The sequence below is a fragment of the Sus scrofa genome, chromosome 11 (assembly GCF_054392235.1).
Source record: "Sus scrofa isolate SSC_HxYL_T2T_F1_AM1 chromosome 11, Sscrofa_HxYL_maternal_Yorkshire_Landrace_v2.0, whole genome shotgun sequence".
Taxonomy (NCBI): Eukaryota; Metazoa; Chordata; class Mammalia; order Artiodactyla; family Suidae; genus Sus; species Sus scrofa.
This window is the reverse complement of record NC_139393.1, coordinates 83,881,996-83,905,659: the sequence shown is the minus strand read 5'-3', so window position 1 is coordinate 83,905,659 and position 23,664 is coordinate 83,881,996. Positions and strand designations below refer to the sequence as shown.

General features: G+C 52.1%; 1 protein-coding gene and 1 long non-coding RNA gene across 2 annotated transcripts in view; one reads left to right on the top strand and one right to left on the bottom strand.

Annotated features, from left to right (window-relative positions):
* Window positions 1-1,150: 1,150 nt before the first annotated feature.
* LOC110255859 (uncharacterized) lies at window positions 1,151-19,627 on the bottom strand. The gene is made up of 3 exons (XR_002336770.2): window positions 17,950-19,627; window positions 5,958-6,121; window positions 1,151-5,851 (listed from the first exon to the last, which is right to left on the bottom strand). It is a non-coding gene; the product is annotated as an uncharacterized LOC110255859 (long non-coding RNA).
* Window positions 13,376-23,664, top strand: part of IRS2 (insulin receptor substrate 2) — a 28,985-nt gene continuing 18,696 nt past the window's right edge. Inside the window, exon 1 of the mRNA XM_021065907.2 lies at window positions 13,376-17,886. Coding sequence (XP_020921566.2) covers window positions 13,878-17,886 — 4,009 coding nt within the window. The 5' untranslated portion in view covers window positions 13,376-13,877. The remainder of the gene's footprint in view (window positions 17,887-23,664) is intronic.

Below are 23,664 nucleotides of genomic sequence, written 5' to 3'. Positions count from 1 at the left end.
TCGTATATGAGTTATTAAGGAAACTAGTCATTGAACCTTTTAAAGACCAGTATCTTTCAAGTGTTCAGTGACTTTGCTCATATGCATTTTATTTAGTATTGTTGTCTATCAGTGTGCTGTAGTATTCACATCAAATACCATTTAAAGAATATGTGTGAAAATAGTTATAAGTTCTAAGTATAAAAAGAAAGGAATAAACCATCAGAAGTGTTTCTAGATTGAATTTAAGAATATGAAACCCCCTGGTTTTCCCTTTCTGGCAAACTTATGGATTTCATATCCTGAAATTTTCTGTTATAAAATACCTGGTTATAAAAGAGAATTTTAAAATCCACATTTTTAAAAGTTGATAACGAGCTTGCGAGGAAGTTAGTGAAATCCTCGGAGGACAAAGCAAAATAAGGCAGGAATGCAGTGGTGAGCCAGCACGATGGACAATGGCTCAAGGCAGGTGCCTGCTGGTGTTCTGGTACCCCGTGCTTTGGTTTTTAAAAGCCACAAAGAGGCAGAAGAAAATACCTAAGGCTCTAGAAAGGGGAGAAAAAGGTTCTGGTTGAAACATCTCATGTAGCCAGAAGCTCCAAGAGCCTGAACATGAAGGAAAAAAAAGCATCTGCCCTTCGAAGAAAGAGAAGACGGCTGACACCTCAAGGCACAAAGGCCGACGGCAAAGGAGCCAGCAGACACGACGAGTCTGACAAAGGGAGGCACAGAGCAGAGGCTGGCATTACCAGGCGCAGACTTCTTATCCCAAAGCCTGGTTTTAGGGAAACCCAAAGTGAAGAAGGGCCAGGCTAGATTTATTCCAGAAATTCAAATTTGGTTTAATATTTGAAAATCAATGTTAGTAACTCTATTAGTAAAGGAACCTAGAAAATCCTAAGACCATCTCACTAGATGCTGAAAAATATTTAATAAACGTTTACATACCTTCAGCTTGAAACCACACACTGATTGGAATATAGAAGAACTTTCAACCCGTGTAAATGTTCCCTTTCAAAAATTCAGACTAGCTTGTCCTTACGTCATGTCCTGGTGGCACTCGATAGTTCGGTAAGATGAGAAAAATGACAGAACAAGGAATTTGACAGGAAGACACAAAAACTCCATTACTTGTATACTACCAATTAAGAAACTCCCTGCAAACATCTTTAAATTATTGAAATTAATAACAGAGTTTATTGGATGTAAGATAATTGATGAAAAATCAATTTGATTTATATTCCAGGACAATGAAGAGAAAATGTAATATTTTTCTGGCTGCACCTGTGGCATATGGAAATTCCTGGGCCAGGGGTTAAATACGACCTGCAGCTGTGACCTCCGCCACAGCTGCAGCAACACTGGATCCTTAACCCTCTGCACCACAGAGGGAACACTGAAAATAGAATATTCTATACAGGTGCTATTTAAGATAGCAATAAAATACATGGACATATGCTAGGAAGAAAATCTAACAAAAAAATCTAATAGAACATCTCTCTAGATAAAATTATAAATCTTTACGAAAAGACATTTTTAAGTCCTTTGAACAGTTTGGGACATGTGCCATATTTGTGGATAGAATAACTCAATGTCTTAAAGATGCCCAGTCTTCCCAAACTTACCTAAATATGAAAAGAGTGACTGGAAGCCACTCGAAGGGCATCGCTGAGCAAAGGTGGTTGCTTCCCTCCCAGAACTCACAGGAGCAAGTTCTAACAAGCTAGTGGCTGGAGAGTCAGAAAAGGGGGGAGGTGGATTTTGATCAAGGTTCCAAAAAGGCAAAAGCTGCAGAGAGGAGGCAAGGTGATGTTTGCTCTGGAGGAAAGCCTGGTGATGGGACCTAGGCTTTACAACAAGACCATGAGAGGGAGGGGCTGGATGGAGGACCCCTGTGCCGCACGAGACCCTGGTAGCTCCGTCTGGGACCCCGTGGAGGCGGCCAAGCCCAGAGACCAAAGGGGTCTTGGGGGCCAGGCTTCATTTCTGGACCGCAGCACAGCCAGCATCTTCAGGACACAATAAAAACCTGCCGGTCCCACATCCTCCTCCTCTCTCAGCAGGAGCCCTCAGCCATCCACCTGCACCCCCGGGGGCGGGGTTATCCTCACTGGTCCTTGCCTTTACCTAGCGCTGTTCTTCTCCCTACAGTATCACCAGACTCTTTCGTGGGTTCTTTCCAGCTTCCACCTGTTTGGAAACCTGAGCCTGTCTTATCTGAACGCTGCCTCCATCCTGAGGGTGCGAGGGGCCCTTGTCTCCCTGAGGAGAGGAGGCTGCTTGTTCTCCAACCTCAGCTCTCCCGAGAATCCTGGGCTCCTCGTGGTCCCCACTTCTGCTGGGACAGCGCTTCCAACCCCAAGTGGAAGTGTCTCACGCCTCATCCTCAGGCTCCCGCTCATCTTTCCTGTCTTGTCTGGGCCGTGTTCCAACCTCCCCGTCCTCACAAACACCTCACGGGAGGAAGCCACTGCGTCTGGATCCACAGCGGATCCCGAGTGGCCGGAAGCCCCTCCTTGGGTGACTCGGCCTCTCCACCCCGCGATGCTCTCCTCGGCGCCGCCCTGCGATCCCGCCCTGCTCTTTCCTCCTGCCTCCCAGACGGCTCCATCGAGGGTCGTCTGCACTCCTCTTCCCACCCCGACCTTGAAGGTGACACTCTCCCTGGGCTCCCTTTTATCTCCTCTCTCTCCCTGCAGTCTTAGCCAGTCCCACAGATGCCAGTGCCACCCCGGGACTCCCAGCCCGGTACCTCCAGCCCTCACATCTTCCTCGGTTGCCTGATGGCTGTGCTGAAACCCTCGGGAGTCCCAAATCCACCTCCCACCCCCAGCCCTCTCTCCTCGGCCATCTCCCTGCCCAGGAAAGGGCACTGCTGCCCACCTGTTCCTGGGCAGGACTTTTCAGGAGCGCTTCTGGAGTCTCTGTTCCTCCCTTGCAGCCACACCATTACCAAGGTCTTCCGAGCCACTAAATGTTAAAATACATTGCTTTGGAGTTCCCACTGTGGCTCCGGGGGTTAAGGACCTGACATACTGTCTGTGAGGATGCAGGTTCGATCCCTGGTTCTCGCCCAGTGGGTTAAGGAACTGGTGTTGCCGTGAGCTGTGGTGTAGGTCACAGATGTGGCCTGGATCTGGTGTTGCTGTGGCTGCGGTGTAGGCCGGCAGCTGTAGCTTTGATTTGACCACTAGCCTGGGAATTCCCAGATGCCCCAGGTATGGCCAAAATAAAATAAAATGAAGTAAAATAAAATACATTACTTTTACATCTTTGAATGTTCTTGTGCTACACAATTCAGAAAATCCAAAAATAATGACATGTGAGTCCTTGCCTGCCACTCCGGGTCCCCAAGACCCCAGGGAGGCCTGTGCCGTGGCCAGCTCTGTGACTAGGCTTCCAGAGCATCCAGCCGCGAACACGCACATGCCCTTTTTATAAAACTAGTAGCACTCTACACACTGCTCTGTAACTTATTCCCCCGCCCCTGCCCTGCATCTTCAGATGGAATTGTCCCTATACATAGAGCTGCCTCGCTCATGTCGCAGTTGCATCGTATTTCATGCGTCTGTGATTTGATCTGCTCTTAGTCGTGGGCATTCGATTTGGCTTTTCCAGCTGCTTGCTGTTCCATTCAGGACGGCAGTGAAGATGCGCCAATAGAAATTATTCCACCCATGCCTGTCAGGTTCTAGTCTCAGCACTAATGCAATAAACACCCTTGCATTTCACATACACACAGGTAATTCTTAGGGGTTAATTGTCAGTCAAGGAGCATGGACATTTGTCACTTTGGTAGAGACCGTCAGAGGCCCTGCAAGGATGCCGTTTCCATCTGTACGGCCAGCAGCCTGTGTGAGAAGCTTTCCTGACATTCTGGCAAACACGCTGTGTTAGCCAACATCTCAATCGGTGCCAATCTGATACGTGAACGATTGTACCACTCTGTGGTTTTAATTTGCGTTTTTCTTATTATGAGAAACGTTAAGCAAAAGCTTTTATAGGCTTACCACTTTCTTGCACCTACTTTCATCACTCTGACCTTTGTGTTCAGATCCTTGACCCATTTTTTTTTTGGCTGTGTGGGTGGCATGCAGAAGTTTCCGGGCCAGGGATCGACCTATGCCAGAGCAGTGACTTGAGCCACAGCAATGGCAAAGCTGGATCCTTAGCCCACTGAGCCACCAGGAACTCCCCCTTCACCATTTTTATACCTTTTGTGGCCCCTTTATAACATTACCGGAGGCTTTAAGGTATTAAATAAATACACTATTAGCACTTCATCTGTGATACCGGCCTGTGATTTCTTCCCAGTTTGTGCTCTGCATTTTGTCATTTTTGGTTTTTGTTTTTTGGCCACAGCCACAGCACATGGAAGTTCCTGGGCCAAGAATGAAACCCACGCCTCTGCAGTAACCTGAGCCACTGCAGGGACAACGCTGGATCCTTAACCCCCTTTGCCACACTGGCAATTCCCGACTTTGTTGTACTTTTCTTTTCTCCACTGAATTCTATTTCCGAAAGCTAAATGTGTCAATATTCCTTTCCTTTTCTCCTAAGTTTTAAGGTTTTGTGTTTTAATATTTAAATCCTTGGTTCACCTGGCATTTTAGTGGAGGGAGACAGGGATTCAGCTTTATGGTCTTCAGGTATATTTTGCAGTTATGCCAACATCATTTATGGAATCGTCTGTCTTCTCCAGAAAGGAAATCAAATGCTAACTTTAGAAAACACCAGCTTCACCCGAAGCTGGATGTACTTTGACCGTGAATACCACTGGCTTTGGCTGTGGCCATTCTGGCTCATCCTCCTCAAGGCTGTGAGCTTCCTGGCGACACCGTCTGGGGCTGAAAGTTCATGCCTTTTCCCTACGAGCTCATCAGTTAGCCTGTCACTGTGACGTGCTCACTGGCAAAGGACGTGAGCTTCTGAGGTCAGAGACTTGTGCCACAGCAAGACCTGCCTCTGGCCCTCTGGTCCCCCAGGCACCATGGGGGTGACATGGAGAGTCCCAGGGCTGTCTCTGTGGGGGGCTGTCGTAGCTGGTGCACCAGGCTCAGGAAGCTACCTCTTTTGTAGCAGGAAATAAGCAAGCCTGCTGTTGGTCCTGAAGGGAGCCAGCCACCACATTATCCCTTTCAGCGGTTGCTGCAAACACAATACCTAGAAATGGCTTTTGGGTAAAACGGAGCCAGGGGCTTGTACATTTCACTTACCCAGCAAGAGGGGTGGGACCAGAGACACTGGCGGGAGGCTGTCCGTCCGACGGCACAGCTGGGCGGCTGCTTTAGGTTTGCATTTTGCTGCCAACAGGACCACACACCGTGTCTTAGCACAAGGAAGAGGCTTAAGTGTTGATCAAGTTGATAGAAGCAAATATGTTATTGAATTAGAACGAATTTATCAACAGATAACATAACTGGGAGCCATCTACTAAGATCCCCTCCAAGCCAATAGTTCCTCACACCGTCTGCATGATAGCGCTTAAGGCTCCCTTGTCTGAAACATCGACTTAAAAATTAACTTAAAAATAGACTAAATAGGATTACCAATGTCTGACTAGTTAAAACGCGTTTTCATGAAATGACATTTGGAGACTTTTTTTTTTTTTTTTTTACTATTTTCATTCCCCTCGGAGTGTTTAGCTGATAACATGAGAGGCAAGCACAGGGGTGAGGCACCCCGCATCTCTTTTAAATGGACGCGCCTTGTTTGCGAGATGGGCGCTTTGTTATCATCGCTGAGATGTTTTCATCATGTTCCGTTTGACACTGCAACCCAGCCGCAGCTGGGACCTGCATCCAGAAGCAAACGGGGAAGACAGAATGGGGTCCTTCCCTCTGACCTTAGCTAGGGACGCAAACATCCCCTGGAAGAGAGAAAAGGGAACCTGCTTAAGGATGTTTTTAAAACAATGGAACGTAGAAGTGAGGCGCAGCAGCAAATAGTGTAGTTACCGTTAGGAAACATTTTACCTTTGGAAATGAAGGACGGGGGCTTCCCTCTTATTTCAAAAGGTGTTGTTAACTCTCACTGAACATGGAACGAGGACAGGACAGACGTTCTTGTGAGAGAAGGTGGGAAGCCATCCACAGCTCAGGATCACCTGCAAATGGCTGTCAGCGTGAACTGCGTACGCCTAACATCAAGAAAATAAAATAAAATGTCATTTAAAACAAGACGAACATTCATGTTGCCCAATTTACCGTTTACGTGTTCCCGTGTATTCTCTTTCTTTCTTGGAAGCGCAAACACATTTTGAATCGTGAAGCAGCTCCCTGCAACCAAGATGAAGCTCAGCTCTGGTTTTCTTACTCTATCTGCATAGTGCCTTTTCCTGGAATTTTCCCGAGTGTTACCCGATGTGAGATGCTTCGTGAAACTTCCTGGGAATAAGGTGAAAACCACTGTCTCTACCACATATCGTTAAGAAGAAGAGGCTAAAATGCCAACACGAGGAATTAAAATACAGCAGTAGGAAAAACGCCAAAGGATAGTTGTAATGACACGTAACAATTTTGTTTCTGAATTGTATGTGTGCATATTGCAACAAAAGATACAAGGGAAAAGAGATTTCTCAAACATAAATCTCTGATGGAACATAGTTCTTTAGACAGGAAACCAAAGGGGCAAAAACCTATGTTCTAGATAATTCCTAAAATGCTTGATGCTTAAACAGATACTTAACGTAGGCTGAGTAATTTGATGTTTGGTGCTTTTTATATTTTGAATGGAGGAAGATATAAATTCATCTGAAAAATAAGGGATAATCCTCCTTTTCTATTATTCTATAACTGAAAAATAATGTGACTTTCAGTAACCATGCCTAATGATAGCCTGCATATTAACTTCCTTTTTATATTGTGAGGGACGTGGTTGCCATTTTGAAAGTGGAGTGCCCGTGTAGTGTGTGTAGAAGTTTTAAAATCAGGGACACAGTTGTCAAAATAAAAGCAGAATCATGCCATCTCCAAATGTCAATATATTTCATTTCCTCTGGGCCGTTTAATAGCAGTGCAAATATGGATTAGAAATTCTCACTACTGACTCCCTAAAAAGACATCCTTGGGGTAAAGTAAAATTTCAAACATTTTTCAATATGTACCTCTAATTTTTCCCTCTTTCAGCAAGCTCAGAGGCTGACGTTTAATGAAGAACTAGAAAACACGAAGTGCAGGCTGGTGTGCGCCTTCCGGTGATTCTCAGAAGGTGTTTTTCTGAACTGAAATCTGCACTGGACATTCAACAGCCAGCGGGAAATGGCGCTAAGGGGCATCTACTTTAATTTCACGTGTTGTCACTCGGTTTATTTTCTTGTGAACCTCATGAATCCCTCTTTCCTCACGTTACTTCAGTCTAGTTGACATCATGTGTGTTCTAAGTGATGCAAAAAGTATCGCACACACATATAAAGAGCGCGTCATCCTTACACACTGTGTGTGGGCTCATAGGACAGGTTACCAAAGATTACCCAGAAGGGGCATTACCAGAGCTAACTGGACTCTCACGTGTGTCAGAAGTATGTATTTGTAATTTTGGCATCATGGGACATTTTTTTCTATTTACCCCATAGATTGATGAGAGTCAGATGCCATTAACAAGTAAATATACTGATAAACAGCTCTCACTAGCTGTTCTTGTTATTGTAGTATTAGCATTATTATTGCTAGTCTAGGTCCTGCTTTTTTTTTTTTTTTTCTCTTTCATCCACAGCAAAAGTACTTGAAGAACATGGTTGGCAGCAAATAATGTCTTCTGATGCCTTTACCCTGTTTAGATAACTTAGCTCAGATACCACTACTAACTTTAATATCTCCAACATGGGCATCCTAAAATTCGAGGTTAAAACAATTACGGAAATGATGTCATTTACACATTTAGCGCTGATAAACGAGCCATGAGCTCATACATTCAAATTATTTTAATCCACGAGATAGCGACATTTGACACCTGTTATTTGTTATTTGGAGCTTTAACAATGTTATTTATCATTGTGAAAATATATTTTCTTTCCTCTATGCTTTTTCAAGTTTTACTTTTCACTATCTCTCAAGATGACTTGGGCTTATTCTAAGAACATTTGGGACTGATAGGTCTTGTTAGTGGAGAAATCCAACCAAAAATTTGCTTGTAAGGAAAGGAGATTTCAATTGTCACCCTTAGGTTTGCTCTGGGATAATTTCCAAAATAACCCTGCTCTGATTCTTATTTTTAATGTGTTGGCTAGGTCCTTTTCTAAAATCTTAAATGGAAATGGATATATATTTTTATACAATGGCTGTTCTTGGTAAATAAAGACACAAATTGAGACATAAAGTGTAGCAGAAAATGAGAACATATTAATTTGATAATCACCCCCCAAAATCTTAAATTTATGAGGAGAGTCATTCCTCATTTGTCGTCTGACGTTGCCCCTAGTCACTCCCTGTTGCTATTTCTTTGTTTCATCTCAGATCGTTTCTAGCGACGTATTTAAAACTGTGGGCAGAGCAAAGGTAGGGGAGGTTGGGACCAGCTTCCTACAAGAGCAGGCACCACCCTGGTTGTGACAACTGGCACAGGAGCCGGCCCTGCCTTGGGAAGAAGCATTGCCAGTTGGTGGCAGCATTCACAAGGGTGGGTCATATTTCCTCTCTTATCTTTAGGTTGGATTTCAAAACAACTCTAGAAAACAGACTGAAAGGCAAGCCTAGAAACAGCCCGTGACCACGGCAGAAAAGTGCAAGGTCTCTGCTGTCCGGTTCCACAAAACGCCACAGCATCTGGCAAAAAGCTGGGGCGGGGGGGGGGGGGCGCTCGAGTCCTATTTACCTCTTGAGCAGTTTGCAAAAACAGGGTGCAAGCTTGCTCCGAGAACAAACAGTGGGATCAATGAACTGTGGCTGATCTTTCCCCTTCGTAACATTTGTTCAAGGACACTCCCAGCTGGCCTCACGGCTCATCCCCCCTCCCCTCCCAGAAAATAGAGCTGTGTCATTTTAGAGGCTTTTTTTTTTTTTTTTTTAATGTCATCTGCTCCTGAACGGCGTATTGAGAAGCAGACACTTTTGTTCTGCTCCGACTTGAAAAAACAAACACAGCAAACAACGTTTTAGGCACAGCTAGAACATTAAGAGCGAGCCCCACACAAGGCATCAATTCAGTCATGCAAAACGTGAGGATATTATATTTCAAGGCCAAGAATTCCAAGGAAAAGGGCTGTTTTCAGAAGAAACGCTATTTTTTTTTAAATGATTCAGTAATATTACACGGTTGGGAATGTGACATTTTTACTTCATTGTAGAATGTCTTTAGGGGAAGAAGTTGTTGCTGTTGTTTTAATGTAGAAATATGCTCTCAAAATTCAAATACAACAGAATTCAGGGGCAACTAAGAATTTTGGGTTACTAACTACAGTCACTATGCAATTAGTTGTTTCTGTGAAAATATTTCTTCAACATAATTCTATTTAAAATGAAAATATTTTGAATATTGGAATAGCTGTACTGCTGCCTACTTCAGAAATGAGAATTTTTCTAAACTGAATTAATTCAATTCACACACTGTTCAGAATAATTCTTATTTTACGTGTTATAGCCGTTTGCTCTGGCATATATGCTCATAAGAAATTTGTTTTAGAAGATCCCTCTTCCTCAAATGAGCATTTAAGAAAAGGGCTATTTAAAATACATCAGTAGTTTTAATGAGCAAAATAGATACTTTACAACTTTTCAAAAAACTAATACAATATATGAACAAATCCAATTTTTTTTTTTTTTTGAGCACTCTCAAAGCCATCCATGGACAGTAAATGACCCAAACAGCAGTTACATTCTTTCATGTAAATCATTCTGTTGCACAGAGCTGACATGTTACAAAATCCTTGTGAAATTTCAGTTGAAACATATTAGCAAATCTATTTGTGAGAAAAAACTAGCTGCTCAAGTTCAGGAAGCTGCTGTAGGAATCCTAAATGAGGAAAAGCTTGTCTGCAGCATTCCTTCATTACACACAGGGAACTTTATTAAATGAGCAATTGAAATACATTACTTAATACAGTGAAATCTTTCTAAAGGCTGCGGCCATAAACCTCTGACGTTCAACTGTGCACTCCTAAAATGCATTTTAAATTCAAGCTGTTCTGGCTGGTCATATAATATTCCACTTGAAGATCTGCTTAGTGGGTCTGTAGGTAAGAGTTCATTCAGATAGAAAATATTTTCAAACAGCTACAGGGTTAAGAGAGAAAAAAAAGGGTTCTCAAGCACCAGAATGTACGAGTCTTACAGAAACAGAGAAGAGACTTGATGGTGGTTCCTCTTATCATTGCTATTATTTGTAGGACTGTTTTTTATATTATAACTTTGTGATGCATTTTTATGAAATTGACAACATCACGAGAGGTAATTAAATTATTCCAGAAAGAACTTTCTGTTTTAGTAAAAGCATCCTTGTGTAGATTCTGTGTTAAAACCAACAAACACAAAACACTCCTTGCTGAAAGAGATGACGATTTTATTACCCATGAAAGGAAAGAGAAAGATCTTGGACCATGAGAAAAAATTTCATCCAGGCTCTTGTTGGCAACAGGCCACACAAGAAGCACCCAGCCCTGTGTGGAGAGCAGGTTGGCAGATGTTAATGGCTGACTTGCTGGAAAAGTCTGGGAGAACAGCTGGAAAATCACAAGGTGAGAAACAAGCTTTAAATAAATAAATAGCGTATTTGGCAATCGACAGGGGGAAAGAGAACCAGTTCCTTTGCTGAGGAAGAGGATGGGGTACTTCTAACTACGGAGTTCCTTTCTGCTGGTTTCATGGACTGACTTCCTAATGCGAATGGAAACTGTGTTCCCACACTTGTAGTTAGAGGTCCTAGGATTTCAGAATGACAATGAGCTTGCAGTTTTGCTGCAGATTTGGGATCTAGATGCATGAGACGCCCCCATGGAGGTGATAACACTTCACCCCACCCTGTCTGCCCCCTAACCATTGACTGAGGCTGTAGCTCATGGAGGAAATGCCTACTGCCTCCAGGAGGGCTTGACACCTGAACTTGAACCTTGGCGTCCTACACCAGAACAGCTCCAAGGGAAAAAACAAACCCAAGACGGACTTGTTACCTTCCAATGGGCATAGCAAATACATATTCAGGGACTATTTGGAAACTTAATTTTGTATCAAAAGCCCAAATCAAAGAGAAATACTTTCTCAGAAGAAATTACTCTGGCATGATGCTGAAGAGAAGTCGCCCCTACCAGCGCCCTCTGCTAGTTAGAGTTTCTGACTGTGTAGGCAGGCCCACCTACTGCAAATCGTCACAAAGTGGATGAGACCAGGCCACATTTTCTTCAAGTGCCCAGATAAGAATCCCCCATCTCTCCTCTCTGATTGGACAGATCGCTAGGCAACAGCTGTTCCCATCCAAAGGGCAACAAGATCTAAAAAGAATACAAAACCAAAGTGCAATGATCATAAGGGTGGTGCCCTCAACGCACACACAATCATACACACCCACACACAGAAACACACACAGAGATATACACACACACTTAAAGCAGCACTCCTAAAAGTATTTTTTAAAGCGTGGTTAAAAATGAAGGATCAAGTTTAAATATACCTCTCTATAGTTCTATGATGGTATTTGTCATTGATTATTCCTGCTTATATTACTCATCAATAATCATAACTTGTATACCTAACAAACAAAAATGCTATGATCTTTCTGTAAGTAGGGATCTCCTGACCCATAGAATTAACTGGTAGAATTTTTAAGTCCCATTTTTACAACCATGTTAAATATATAGATCATCCTTTCAAAAAATTACAATCTTAAATCATTTTTTTTAATGTAGGGCTTCATCCCATTTAACATAAAGACTTTTATAAAGTATAGAGGACATTTAAAGGCAAACTTCCAGGACTTATAAAAATTAACCAACACTGTTGTTTCAAACTATTTCATGAAGGCACATAATTAAAAAAAAAAAAAAAAAGTAAGGGCTTTTGTGTTTAGCCTTCTTAGTTTCTGCAGGATCTGGAGCCTGCCTGGATCCGAACCCAAGAACTCCCCCTCTCACCAGTAGCCCTCACTGTTATTTGGGAGATGCGATTGTACCGGGTGAGTCCTCATTTGTAATCGACTTTGAAAGTCACAAAAGCCACGTAGATGTAAACACTCGAAGCACTTCTTCAAGGGCGTATTCCACGCGGCGCAGACTGCGGGCTAAGCGCGCGCAGGTCTGCAGCCGCCCGCTCCTGCGCCTCCCCCACGCGGTGCCGAGGGTCGGGCGGGAGGAGGGCACCCGCGGCGGGGACCCGGCTCCCGGGGCTGTGTGCTCGCTGGAGCCCGCCCTCTTCCCGGCACTATGGAAACTGCAGTTCTCCACGCCCGCTCGTCCTCCTTCTCTTTCTCCTATTACATCCCCAACAGCCGATTTCAACTTCCCGAGAACCTGACAAGTGAATGGCGCTGATGACGCCCCGGAAAGAGCCCACGACCGGGTGCGGGGGAAGGGCGCCCCTGAGCGGGTGGGATCCCGCCAGCGGCCGCCGCCAGCGCGGCCTGGGGTAGAGGGCGCCGCATCCGCGCCCCCTCCCGCACCCCGACTCTCCTTCCAGGAAGGGGCACCGAAGCTGCTGCCGATCCAGAGCTCACCGGTGACGGACTAATGTGATGCTCGTAAACAAGCCGGGGCCGGGCACCCGGGAACCACCCAGGCGCAAACCCGCCAAGGCGCGCCCCCACCCCGAGCCTGGGCGCGGGATCTGCTGGCCGAAGTGTGTGTTGGGGGAAGGTGGTTCCGAGAGGGCAGCCAAGTTCACTGCCCCTTCTTGGCCCCCAGCAAATGGGGCGGCGGCGGGGCGATGCGGGGCCCGAGTGGGGTGCTACCTCCGCCTCCCCTGCACCAAGCCCAGGTCCGCGGTCTCGGCCCCTGATCTCCGCAGGCGCCCACCCCCTACAGTGTTCCCTCCCCCGGTCCCCTCCCCGGCGGAAGCTTCGAGCCCAATTAATTGAGTCAAAGGCGGGAGGGCAGGGCCCTCCGCGCGGCGGCCGGCCCCCGCCCCTCCCGCGCGCCCCTTTTCCCGCCCTGGGTGGCATCTCCTCCGCCGGCATCCCCAACGAGCCTCTGATTAATGAGGCTCGGGCCGGCCCCCACCCCGCCCCGGGCCCCGGCCTCCGCGGGAGGGGGAGGGGACGGCGGGAAACGCGGCCCCGGGAGAAAGGGGGGCGGGGCGGGGGCGCGCGGCCCGCCCCCCCCGCGCCCGGCGCCCATTGGCCGCACGCGCCGTCCGTCCGGGGGCGCGGCGCCAATGCGGGCGGCGGGGCGGGGCGGCCGCGCAGTGTGTGCCTGCGTAACGCCGAGTCACATGTTGTTTTGCTCTTCTTAGTTCAGTCACTCGGTGCGCGATGTGTTACTCACTGTGCGGCGGGGACCGCGACGAGCCCGGGTCGCCGTTGGCAGCAGCAGCAGCACCAACCCCGGCGGCGGCGCGGACCCCGAGTACCCGGGCACACCCCGGCACCGCGGAGCGCGGCGCAGCGGCGGGACCGGTGCGGCCGCGCGCGCCTTAAGGCTCGGCCCCACGGCTCGGGGACCCCGACTCTCGGCCCAGCCAGCGAGTCCCCAGGCGCCGCCCGAGAGCCCAGGAGGAAGCGGCCGCGGGCAGCCGGGCCAGGGGGCGGCCACCGCCCGCGTTGGTCATCCTCTGGGGCCCCGGAGCGCGGAGGGCGCTGCGCCACCGCGCGGTGCCGGCCCCCGCGGGCCTCCCCGAACCTTCTCCACCTCCTGGGCCCGAGGGACGCGGGCTCGGGCGGGCGAGCAGGGGGGGGAGGGAGCCGCTCCCGCCCGCGCCCCCTCCGCTCCCTCCAGCCCCTCCAAGCCCGGCCGGGCGGCGGGGCCTGAATCGCCGGCGATGGCGAGCCCGCCGCTGCACGGGCCCCCCGGGCCGGCGGGCGGCGACGGCCCCAACCTCAACAACAACAACAACAACAACAACCACAGCGTGCGCAAGTGCGGCTACCTGCGCAAGCAGAAGCACGGCCACAAGCGCTTCTTCGTGCTGCGCGGGCCCGGCGCGGGCGGCGACGAGGCGACGGCGACAGCGGGTGGGGGGTCGGCGCCGCAGCCGCCGCGGCTCGAGTACTACGAGAGCGAGAAGAAGTGGCGGAGCAAGGCGGGCGCCCCGAAGCGGGTCATCGCGCTCGACTGCTGCCTGAACATCAACAAGCGCGCTGACGCCAAGCACAAGTACCTGATCGCCCTCTACACCAAGGACGAGTACTTTGCCGTAGCGGCCGAGAACGAGCAGGAGCAGGAGGGCTGGTACCGCGCGCTCACCGACCTGGTCAGCGAGGGCCGCGCGAGCGCCGGCGACGCGCCCCCCGCCGCCGCCACCGCCGCGTCCTGCAGCGCCTCCCTGCCCGGCGCCCTGGGCGGCTCGGCCGGCGCCGCGGCGGCCGATGACAGCTACGGGCTGGTGGCGCCCGCCACGGCCGCCTACCGCGAGGTGTGGCAGGTGAACCTGAAGCCCAAGGGCCTGGGCCAGAGCAAGAACCTGACGGGCGTGTACCGCCTGTGCCTGTCGGCGCGCACCATCGGCTTCGTGAAGCTCAACTGCGAGCAGCCGTCGGTGACCCTGCAGCTCATGAACATCCGCCGCTGCGGCCACTCGGACAGCTTCTTCTTCATCGAGGTGGGCCGCTCGGCCGTCACGGGCCCGGGAGAGCTGTGGATGCAGGCGGACGACTCGGTGGTGGCCCAGAACATCCACGAGACCATCCTGGAGGCCATGAAGGCGCTCAAGGAGCTCTTCGAGTTCCGGCCGCGCAGCAAGAGCCAGTCGTCCGGCTCGTCAGCCACGCACCCCATCAGCGTCCCCGGCGCGCGCCGCCACCACCACCTGGTCAACCTGCCCCCCAGCCAGACTGGCCTGGTGCGCCGCTCGCGCACGGACAGCCTGGCCGCCACCCCGCCGGCGGCCAAGTGCAGCTCGTGCCGGGTTCGCACGGCCAGCGAGGGCGACGGCGGCGCGGCTGCGGGGGCCGGGGCGGCAGGCGGGAGGCCGGTGTCGGTGTCGGGGAGCCCCCTGAGCCCAGGGCCTGTGCGCGCGCCCCTGAGCCGCTCGCACACCCTGAGCGGCGGCTGCGGCGGCCGCGCCAGCAAAGTGACGCTGGCGCCGGCAGGGGGCGCTCTGCAACACAGCCGCTCCATGTCCATGCCCGTGGCGCACTCGCCCCCGGCCGCCACCAGCCCGGGCAGCCTGTCGTCCAGCAGCGGGCATGGCTCGGGCTCCTACCCGCCACCTCCCGGCCCACACCCGCACCTGCAGCATCCCCTGCACCCTCAGCGACCCTCCAGCGGCAGCGCCTCGGCTTCGGGCTCCCCCAGCGACCCTGGCTTTATGTCCCTGGATGAGTATGGCTCTAGCCCTGGGGACCTGAGAGCCTTCTGCAGCCACAGGAGCAACACGCCCGAATCCATCGCCGAGACTCCCCCGGCCAGGGACGTCAGCGGGGGCGAGCTGTACGGGTACATGACCATGGACCGGCCTCTGAGCCACTGTGGGCGCCCCTACCGCAGGGTATCCGGGGACGGGGCCCAGGACTTGGATAGAGGGCTGAGAAAGAGGACTTACTCCCTGACCACACCTGCCCGGCAGCGGCCGGTGCCCCAGCCCTCCTCCGCATCCCTGGATGAATACACCTTGATGCGGGCCACCTTCTCTGGCAGCTCGGGCCGTCTCTGCCCGTCCTGCCCCGTGTCCTCTCCCAAAGTGGCCTACCACCCCTACCCCGAAGACTACGGCGACATCGAGATTGGGTCGCACCGGAGCTCCAGCAGTAACCTGGGCACGGATGACGGCTACATGCCCATGACCCCTGGCGTGGCCCTCATGGGTGGTGGCAGTGGGAGCTGCAAGAGTGACGACTACATGCCCATGAGCCCCACCAGCGTGTCGGCCCCGAAGCAGATCCTGCAGCCACGGGCCACTGCAGCGGCCGTGCCCCCCACAGGGGCGGCGGTGCCCACGCCCACTTCTGCAGCCAGCAGGGCCTTTCCGGGGAGTGGGGGCAGCAGCTACAAGGCCAGCTCCCCGGCCGAGAGCTCCCCGGAGGACAGCGGGTATATGCGCATGTGGTGCGGCTCCAAGCTGTCCATGGAGAACGCTGATGGCAAGCTGCTTTCCAACGGGGACTATCTCAACATGTCCCCCAGCGACGTGGGTGCCCCGGGCACCCCGCCTGACTTCTTCGCGGCTGCCCTGCACGGCGGCGGGGAGATGCTCCGGGGCGTCCCCGGCTACTGCTACAGCTCCCTGCCCCGCTCCTACAAGGCCCCCTACACCTGCAACGGGGACAACGACCAGTACGTGCTCATGAGCTCCCCCGTGGGGCGCATCCTGGAGGAGGAGAGGCTGGAGCCTCCGGCCGGCCCGGGGTCCACAGGGTCCACGCAGCTGGACGGCGCCTTCGGGGCCGCGGCAGGTGGCGGCGGCCACACCCAGCCACCCCATCCCTCCGTGCCTTCGCCGGGGAGGCCCAGTGGCGTGGGCAGCGGGCGCCCGGAGGGCTTCCTGAGCCAGCGCTGCCGGGCCGTGCGGCCCACGCGCCTGTCGCTGGAAGGGCTGCAGACGCTGCCCAGCACACACGAGTACCCGCTGCCGCCGGAGCCCAAGAGTCCCGGCGAGTACATCAACATTGACTTCGGCGAGGCGGGTGCGCGCCTGTCGCCGCCCGCGCCCCCGCTGCTGGCCTCGGCCGCCTCGTCGTCGTCGCTGCTGTCCGCCAGCAGCCCGGCCTCGTCCCTGGGCTCGGGCACCCCGGGCACGAGCGGCGACAGCCGGCAGCGCTCCCCGCTCTCCGACTACATGAACCTCGACTTCAGCTCGCCCAAGTCACCCCAGCCGGGCCCCCAGGGCGGGCATCCGGTGGGCTCCCTGGATGCCCTCCTGTCCCCCGAGGCCTCCGCCTACCCGCCGCTGCCCCCGCGCCCCGCAGCCCCTTCCTCGGCCCTGCAGCCGGTGCCCCCGCCACCCCCGCCCGGGGAGCTGTACCGCCTGCCTCCAGCACCCACCCCCCAGGGCCCCAGCGCTGCCTCCGCTTCGTCCTCGGAGACGGCGGAGAACGGTGACTACACCGAGATGGCCTTCGGCGTGGCTGCCACCCCGCCGCAACCCATCGCGGCGCCCCCGAAGCCCGAAGGTGCCCGCGTGACCAGCCCGGTGTCCGGCCTGAAGAGGCTGAGTCTCATGGATCAGGTGTCCGGGGTCGAGGCCTTTCTGCAGGCCAGCCAGCCCCCCGACCCGCACCGGGGGGCCAAGGTCATCCGCGCGGACCCACAGGGGGGCCGCCGCCGCCACAGCTCCGAGACCTTCTCGTCGACCACCACTGTGACACCCGTGTCCCCGTCCTTCGCCCACAACCCCAAGCGCCACAACTCGGCCTCTGTGGAAAACGTCTCTCTCAGGAAAAGCAGCGAAGGGGGCAGCGGCGGCGTCCTGGGTGGGGGCGACGAGCCCCCCACGTCGCCGCGCCAGTTGCAGCCACCGCTCCCCCACCAGGCGCGGCCGTGGACCTCGGGTCAGCCGGGGGGGGCCTTGGTCGGCTGCCCGGGGGGCAGCGGCTCGCCCATGCGCCGGGAGACCTCCGCCGGCTTCCAGAACGGCCTCAACTACATCGCCATCGACGTGAGGGACGAGCCCGGGCTGTCGCCAGCCCCGCCGCAGCATCCGCACCCGCAGGCCGGAGACAAGAGCGCCTGGGGCCGGACCCGTAGCCTCGGGGGTCTCATCAGCGCCGTGGGGGGCGGCAGCACCGGCGGGGTGTGCGGGGGGCCCAGCCCCGGCACCCTGTCCTCCGCCAACACCTACGCCAGCATCGACTTCCTGACTCATCACCTGAAAGAGGCCACGGCTGTGAAAGGTGAGGCCCCTGGCGGGTGGCAGAGGGTGGGCGCTGAGGGCCGCTGGGCTTCGCGTCTGTTACCTTCTTTGGTACCTTGACCTAAATGCCAAAGTACTGGCGCAGGTTTCTGGTGCTGTTTTGCCTTTGGCCAGACGTCAGCTCTCTTTCCCCACAGACCTTGCCAAGAGCGCTCAGGTCGTCTTGGAGTTGAATGTGCATCTTCAGGCTCAGGAGACTGAGTTTGCTTTGGCCCAACGCGTGTCTCCTCTGCCACAGCCCCTGCCTCCTCCCCTCCCGTAACACCAGGCGGCCTCCTGGCTCGGCCACCCGGTGAGGTGGCCCAGGGCCTCTTCCAGATCTGAGAGGCGGCAAACTTCTGCCGGGCAGGGACCCGAAGTTGCCGCAGCTTCCAGGCTACAGCCTTGCCTTTTGTCTTTGTTTTCCTGGAGCCCGGCCGGCTGATTCTCGCTGAGCCTCCAAGTTGGTCAAAACAACCCGAGGGCCTGCAGGTTGTTTAGGAAAGGGGCGTCCATGTTGGTGGTCGCTGCAGGGAACGGTTAACCTTCTAAAGTCTACACTTGCACTAGATCGGGACCTTTCCTTGGGCGACGTGCTTTTCCTCCCGAGGGGCTGGGCTGGTAACGCTGCTTAAACAGGGTGCTTCAAAGCAGTGCTTCTCAAACTCGAGCCACCGGGAGCGTTTGCTGAGGTCGGGATGGCGGGGCTGGGGGCGGTTCCGATGCAGTGGGTCTGGGATGTGTGGCCCACTGGGTGCGTTCCTAAGAAGCCGCAGGTCGTGCCAGCGCCGCTGGTGGCAGTACCTGCCTCAGTCGGAGCCCCCAGGGAGGTCTGAGAAATGAGCTGTGGGGTCAGCCCCGAGCGGTCGGGCGGAGCCCAGGCAGCGGCATTTTTCGGTTGCCCGGGTGATGGGAGTCTGTGCTTCAGAGCAGCCGGTGAGAAGATAACGTCTTTTTAGGGACCCCCGTTGGATGGGGCTCCGTACTGTTCACTTTCTCATCCAATATCCCGGAGGAGAGAAGTGCTTGCTTTGCACCTGGGGGTGTTTGAATGCTGAGGTCGAAGTGGGCTGGGTGGGTGGGTGTTCAAGAGTTTCTTCTTTAATGTGTAGCTGCTTCTGTGCAGGGTTGCTGGTAAGATAGAGGTTCTGTGGGGACACAGGGCACAGAGGAGGGAGCAGGGCTCAGATGCTGGCCTGAGGTCGACGGTCTGCAAGGCTTACAAGGTGATGGCCAAGCTGGCCTGGGGATCCTTATCCCTTTTGTTCTGGAAGTGAATGGACCCATCCGATGCCATGGAAATCCAGCCTATGTTTCCTAGTGTCTGTGGGGTTTAAAGTGATAGCCGTAGGGTGAATAATACCCTGTCATTCTTAGTGTAACAGAGGAGACGCTGGTATAGAGGAAACAGAACAAAAGATGGAAAGTGACAGAGACCTGTCAGGAGTGTGCTCTCAGCACGTCTAGTTAAGTCCATCAGAAGATGTCAGAATATGTCCCCCAAACAATGATGCTCAGCTCAAGGTCACTTGGCTTGGAGTTCGTTGAGCCCTACAGGTGCCTCTGAAAAATTGCTGGTGTGTCTGGGAGTTGAAGGCCGGTTCGCTGCCATCCGAGACACAGACCAGACAAACACGCCAGCCTCGCCAGCTTTGAGTGGGAAAGGAATCCAAACGCACACCAATGGGTATGTGCCATACTGAGCATGAAAGTACATTTTGCTGAAATCTGATTCTCATCAGAAAAACAGCCTGAGAACATAACACCTTTTACTGCTTCTGACCGAGTAGGCGGCAAAAACCTGGACTGGATCGAGGAGTGGCCTGGGAGTGGGTTTCTGGCTGGAGGGGGAGGAAGGAGCTGGAGTTTGCGCCTTCAGGCCTGCAGGCATCAAGGCCTTTATGATAAAGCAGATACGTGCAGAAACGTGATCCATGTGTGACAGAATGACCTTTTCAGAGGAGAGAACAGTTTAAACTGCAAGAGATAAGTTTAGTAAGAGGCCTGATTTGGCTTGTTTTGTTTCAGATTTCCCAGCCGAATAAAATTCCTTTCACCCTGTAGGATTCAGGATTCTGGAACCAAAACAGCAGGTTGTATGTTCCATGGTAGCTGAGCAAAGATGAAAGATGGCCTTGGCCACTGTTGTTTTTTTCCCCAAGATGATGTGGGTGCTACGGTGAACACCCTCTTAGGATGGAAAAGGGCTTTTTAAGCAAAATAGACACCTCCAATTGATCCATGGTGCCAAAACCACATTTGAGAAAAAAATAAAAAGGACCGCAGGCTAAATGGGTTTCTGGTCAAGGAACGTGAGCACAGGGAGGAGCAGTCAAACAGGGAAGACGAGCAGGTCGCCTTAATTGAGGTGGAAGCTGAAAGAGCATCTTCTGTGGAGCCAGAAATGGACCATGGGGAAACTCAGAAGGAACATCACTTTTATTTAACTCATGGCACATGCAGACGTGGGTTTCCAATGCCCATAAGTACAGAGTTCACAGGCGGGAAGGGCCCTTTCCGAGCATGACTGATGGACGCAAAGCATCTCTTGAAGGATGACATGGGAAATGAACTTCCTGGGTCCCCACTGGTGCTGCTCTGACTTTCAGAGGTGGCTGCGTTTCCACCGCCAGCTCCTTGGGGTCTGCGTGGAAAAGCTCCGTTAGTTGTGCTGAAGCGGAGTCACTTGGGGGTCGCCGGGGTAGTGTTTGGTGTTTGGAAGGAGGTTTGGTTCCAGCCCTTTCATGGTTGTTTACAGTAGGATTGGGATGGAGGGCGGGTGTCAGAGGCGGAGCCAATTAAAAAGCGAGCCCGCCTTAGATTTCCACTCCGATGTGCGCCTCCGGGTCTGCAGGGAGTCCGCAGCAGGTGAAAACGTGCGTCTGATTCCTCATCTCGTTTGGGAGATCCGAGAAGGTGTTTTGTGAGTGTGGCTATGGAGAAAGCTGACCAGTCTGATAAAGTGTCTCTGTTTGGGGGCTGCAACTCTGCCGCTGTGCTTTCAAACTGCTCTTTAGAATTGACTTTCTATCCTGGGTTGTGAGGGCTGGAGATGGGTGTACCCCATGAAAGATGCCGTCTCAGGGCTCCTCTTCCGTGGGGTTTTCCTCCTAAAATTGCTTTGTGTGCAGGGACAAGGCAGAGGAGATAAGAATTACCCCCGAAAGCATCTGTATTTAACTTCGTTTGATAAAAGGACTATTTTTTCACATCCTGTGGTGAGAGAGTCACGGGATGAGATAAAGAGCTCAGAAGGTACAGCGCAGTCCTGATTGCTGTTTCCCAGGACTGTCTGCTGAAGTCGGAAAGCCAGTGATTCGGCTCTTTTTTGGAACCCCGGTCAGCTCGCTCGACAAGCCACACACGCTTTGTTTTCCGAGGTGCCTGCTTTTCTGTCCGCTGTGGTTGGCTGCCTCTTGTCATCGCAAGGTGATCTTGGGCCCGGGAACAGGCAGCCAAGGTGCTAAGGAAAACACACAGGCGCTGGTGAATGAACGTCACGTGACGGGCTCTGTTTCCTTTATTGAAAGAGAAACCTTTACAAAAATAGTTCTTGGGAGAAGGAAGCCCAGGCTGTGGAGCCCTTCCCCGGGGAACAGGAATGCAGCTTCCAGTTGCTGGTCTTCTGAGTCATAAGTCAGTGGAGGGAAGCCATTGAATCCCTCTTTGTCACTTTCTCTGTCTGTGGAGTGAGGTCATTATAACCCGTTTCTTCTGGGTCCCAGGGCCACGGGGAGGCCCAGGAGTTGTCAACATCCGGAGCGGCAAAGCCCTTCTAAAAAACATGCTGATAAAATCAGGGATGCTGTTGATACCCCCCCTTCCCCAAACCGCGACTGGATACAGAAAAGATGCTTTTGGAAACAGGTGCTCTTAAATTAGAAAACAAAACCAAAGCTCCTAGTTGACCGGAAATGGAGCTAACACCTTCCTAAGAAATGCAGGCCCTTTCTCTTCGGTTGCTGGTTCCACGCCAGTCTCCAAGAACCGCTGTTTTTGGCCCTTTTTATTTACCTTGAGGTTTTTTTTTTTGTTTTTTTTTTCCCTGTAGATAATTACCAATTGTTATGCAGTCGTATTTGAGGTCACACAGTAAAATAACAGAGGGGAAAACACATTCTATTCCTGAAACTGTATCAGGACGACACTTCTGATCACCTCTTGTGCTTTACTTATATATTAAGAGATGCTGCCAAAGTGCAGATCTGTAGCTAGAATGCAGATTTTTTTTTTTTTAAATCAACAGTGTTGGCTTTGAATATGGGATGCATTGTAAGAAAAACAGACCCCTTAAACTTTGTGGTGTTGAATTGCCATTGTTCAGCCTGGGTTGTCACTCTTCGAGGTTTTGATGTAATTACAGGGGTCCCTCCTGCACTGTTTTGAGTTGTCTGGTTGTCAGACTGGGTAGGAAAACCTGAAAGGTTTGATTCTTTTGTTCTTCCTCAGGCCAATTCCCCCACCCCGCCCCCACCCCCAGAAAAGGGATTTTAAGAGCTAATTAATGCTTTATTTTCTTTTAGAACTCCTAGTATTAAAATGAATCTCTTTTACTGAAAAGAACTTGCGAAAGTGTCCGCACGGGAATAATGGGTTTCCTGTTAAAATTCCCTCTAACGCATTTTCTGTAGAAGCAGAGTTCCAAGAGCTGGTTAAATTTTAGTATCAGATTTGGCAAGTGGAAAGGTGTTTTGTTTTGTTGTGTTTTGTTTTGTTTTGTTTGGGGGCGGGGTAGCACAGAATCAAGTGTTCCCATTTCACCTTAGCAACTTTTAAGGGAAAATGCACCTTTAAGCTTTTATCTGCTTTGCCAAGTACATTGAGTTGGGGGAGGGGGCGAACCCAGAGGGAAGGAAGCCCCGGAGCCCCGCGCCCCCACCCTCCCCGCCTGTTTTTTGAGGGGGCCCTTGAGCAGGTGGACTCTGCAGACTTCATCTCCAGCGCACATGCGCAGAATATGGGTTTCCATAGGTGGGCGTGGCCTTTTCACCCCCCCGAACAAAATTCCCTGAACCTCTGAAATTCCTGGGTATCAGCTTGTTCTTGATCAGGTGAGAACCCGCATTTCAAAGGGTGGGCTTTCTCTGTGTTTTGTTTTCTTAATTTGACCATGTTCTTCAAGACCCCAGGGCTGGGGCTGAGTCGCTCAAGGTTGGTTATTGTAGACAGAATCAGGGGTAGATTTTTTTTCTGAAAAGCATGGGTGAAGTCCTCAGTCCAGACCAAGGAGGTGCCAAGGTTGATGATTGCTCCAGATCATTCCAGGTCTTTCTAGATCGCTGCAGAGACGGACATTAACGGTGCGTCGAAGTAAGAGGCACAGAAGAAAGTTCTTTTTTAATTTGATTGGAGAAGAAAGTTTGAGTGGAGAGACTGGGTGTGTATGTTGGATATTCCCACATTGCCCGTGGGTGCCAACAACACAAGATGCTTCTGTGCTTGGCGCTCTTACTTAATGGCATTCATTGCCTTAGAACTGAGTTCATCGAATTCTGCTGAAATGGAATTGGGTTAAAAGTTAGAGGCTGGGAATTCTCATTTGGCTCAGCAGAAACGAACCTGACTAGTATCTATGAGGACGCAGGTTCGATCCCTGGCCTCGCTCAGTGAGTTAAGGATCCGGCTGTGAGCTGTGGTGTAGGTCGCAGATGTGGCTTGGATCTGGCATTGCTGTGGCTGTGGTGTAGGCTGGTAGCTATAGCTTCGATTCGACCCCTAGCCTGGGAACCTCCATATGCCGAAGTGCAGCCCTAAAAAGACAAAAAACAAAAAAAAGTCA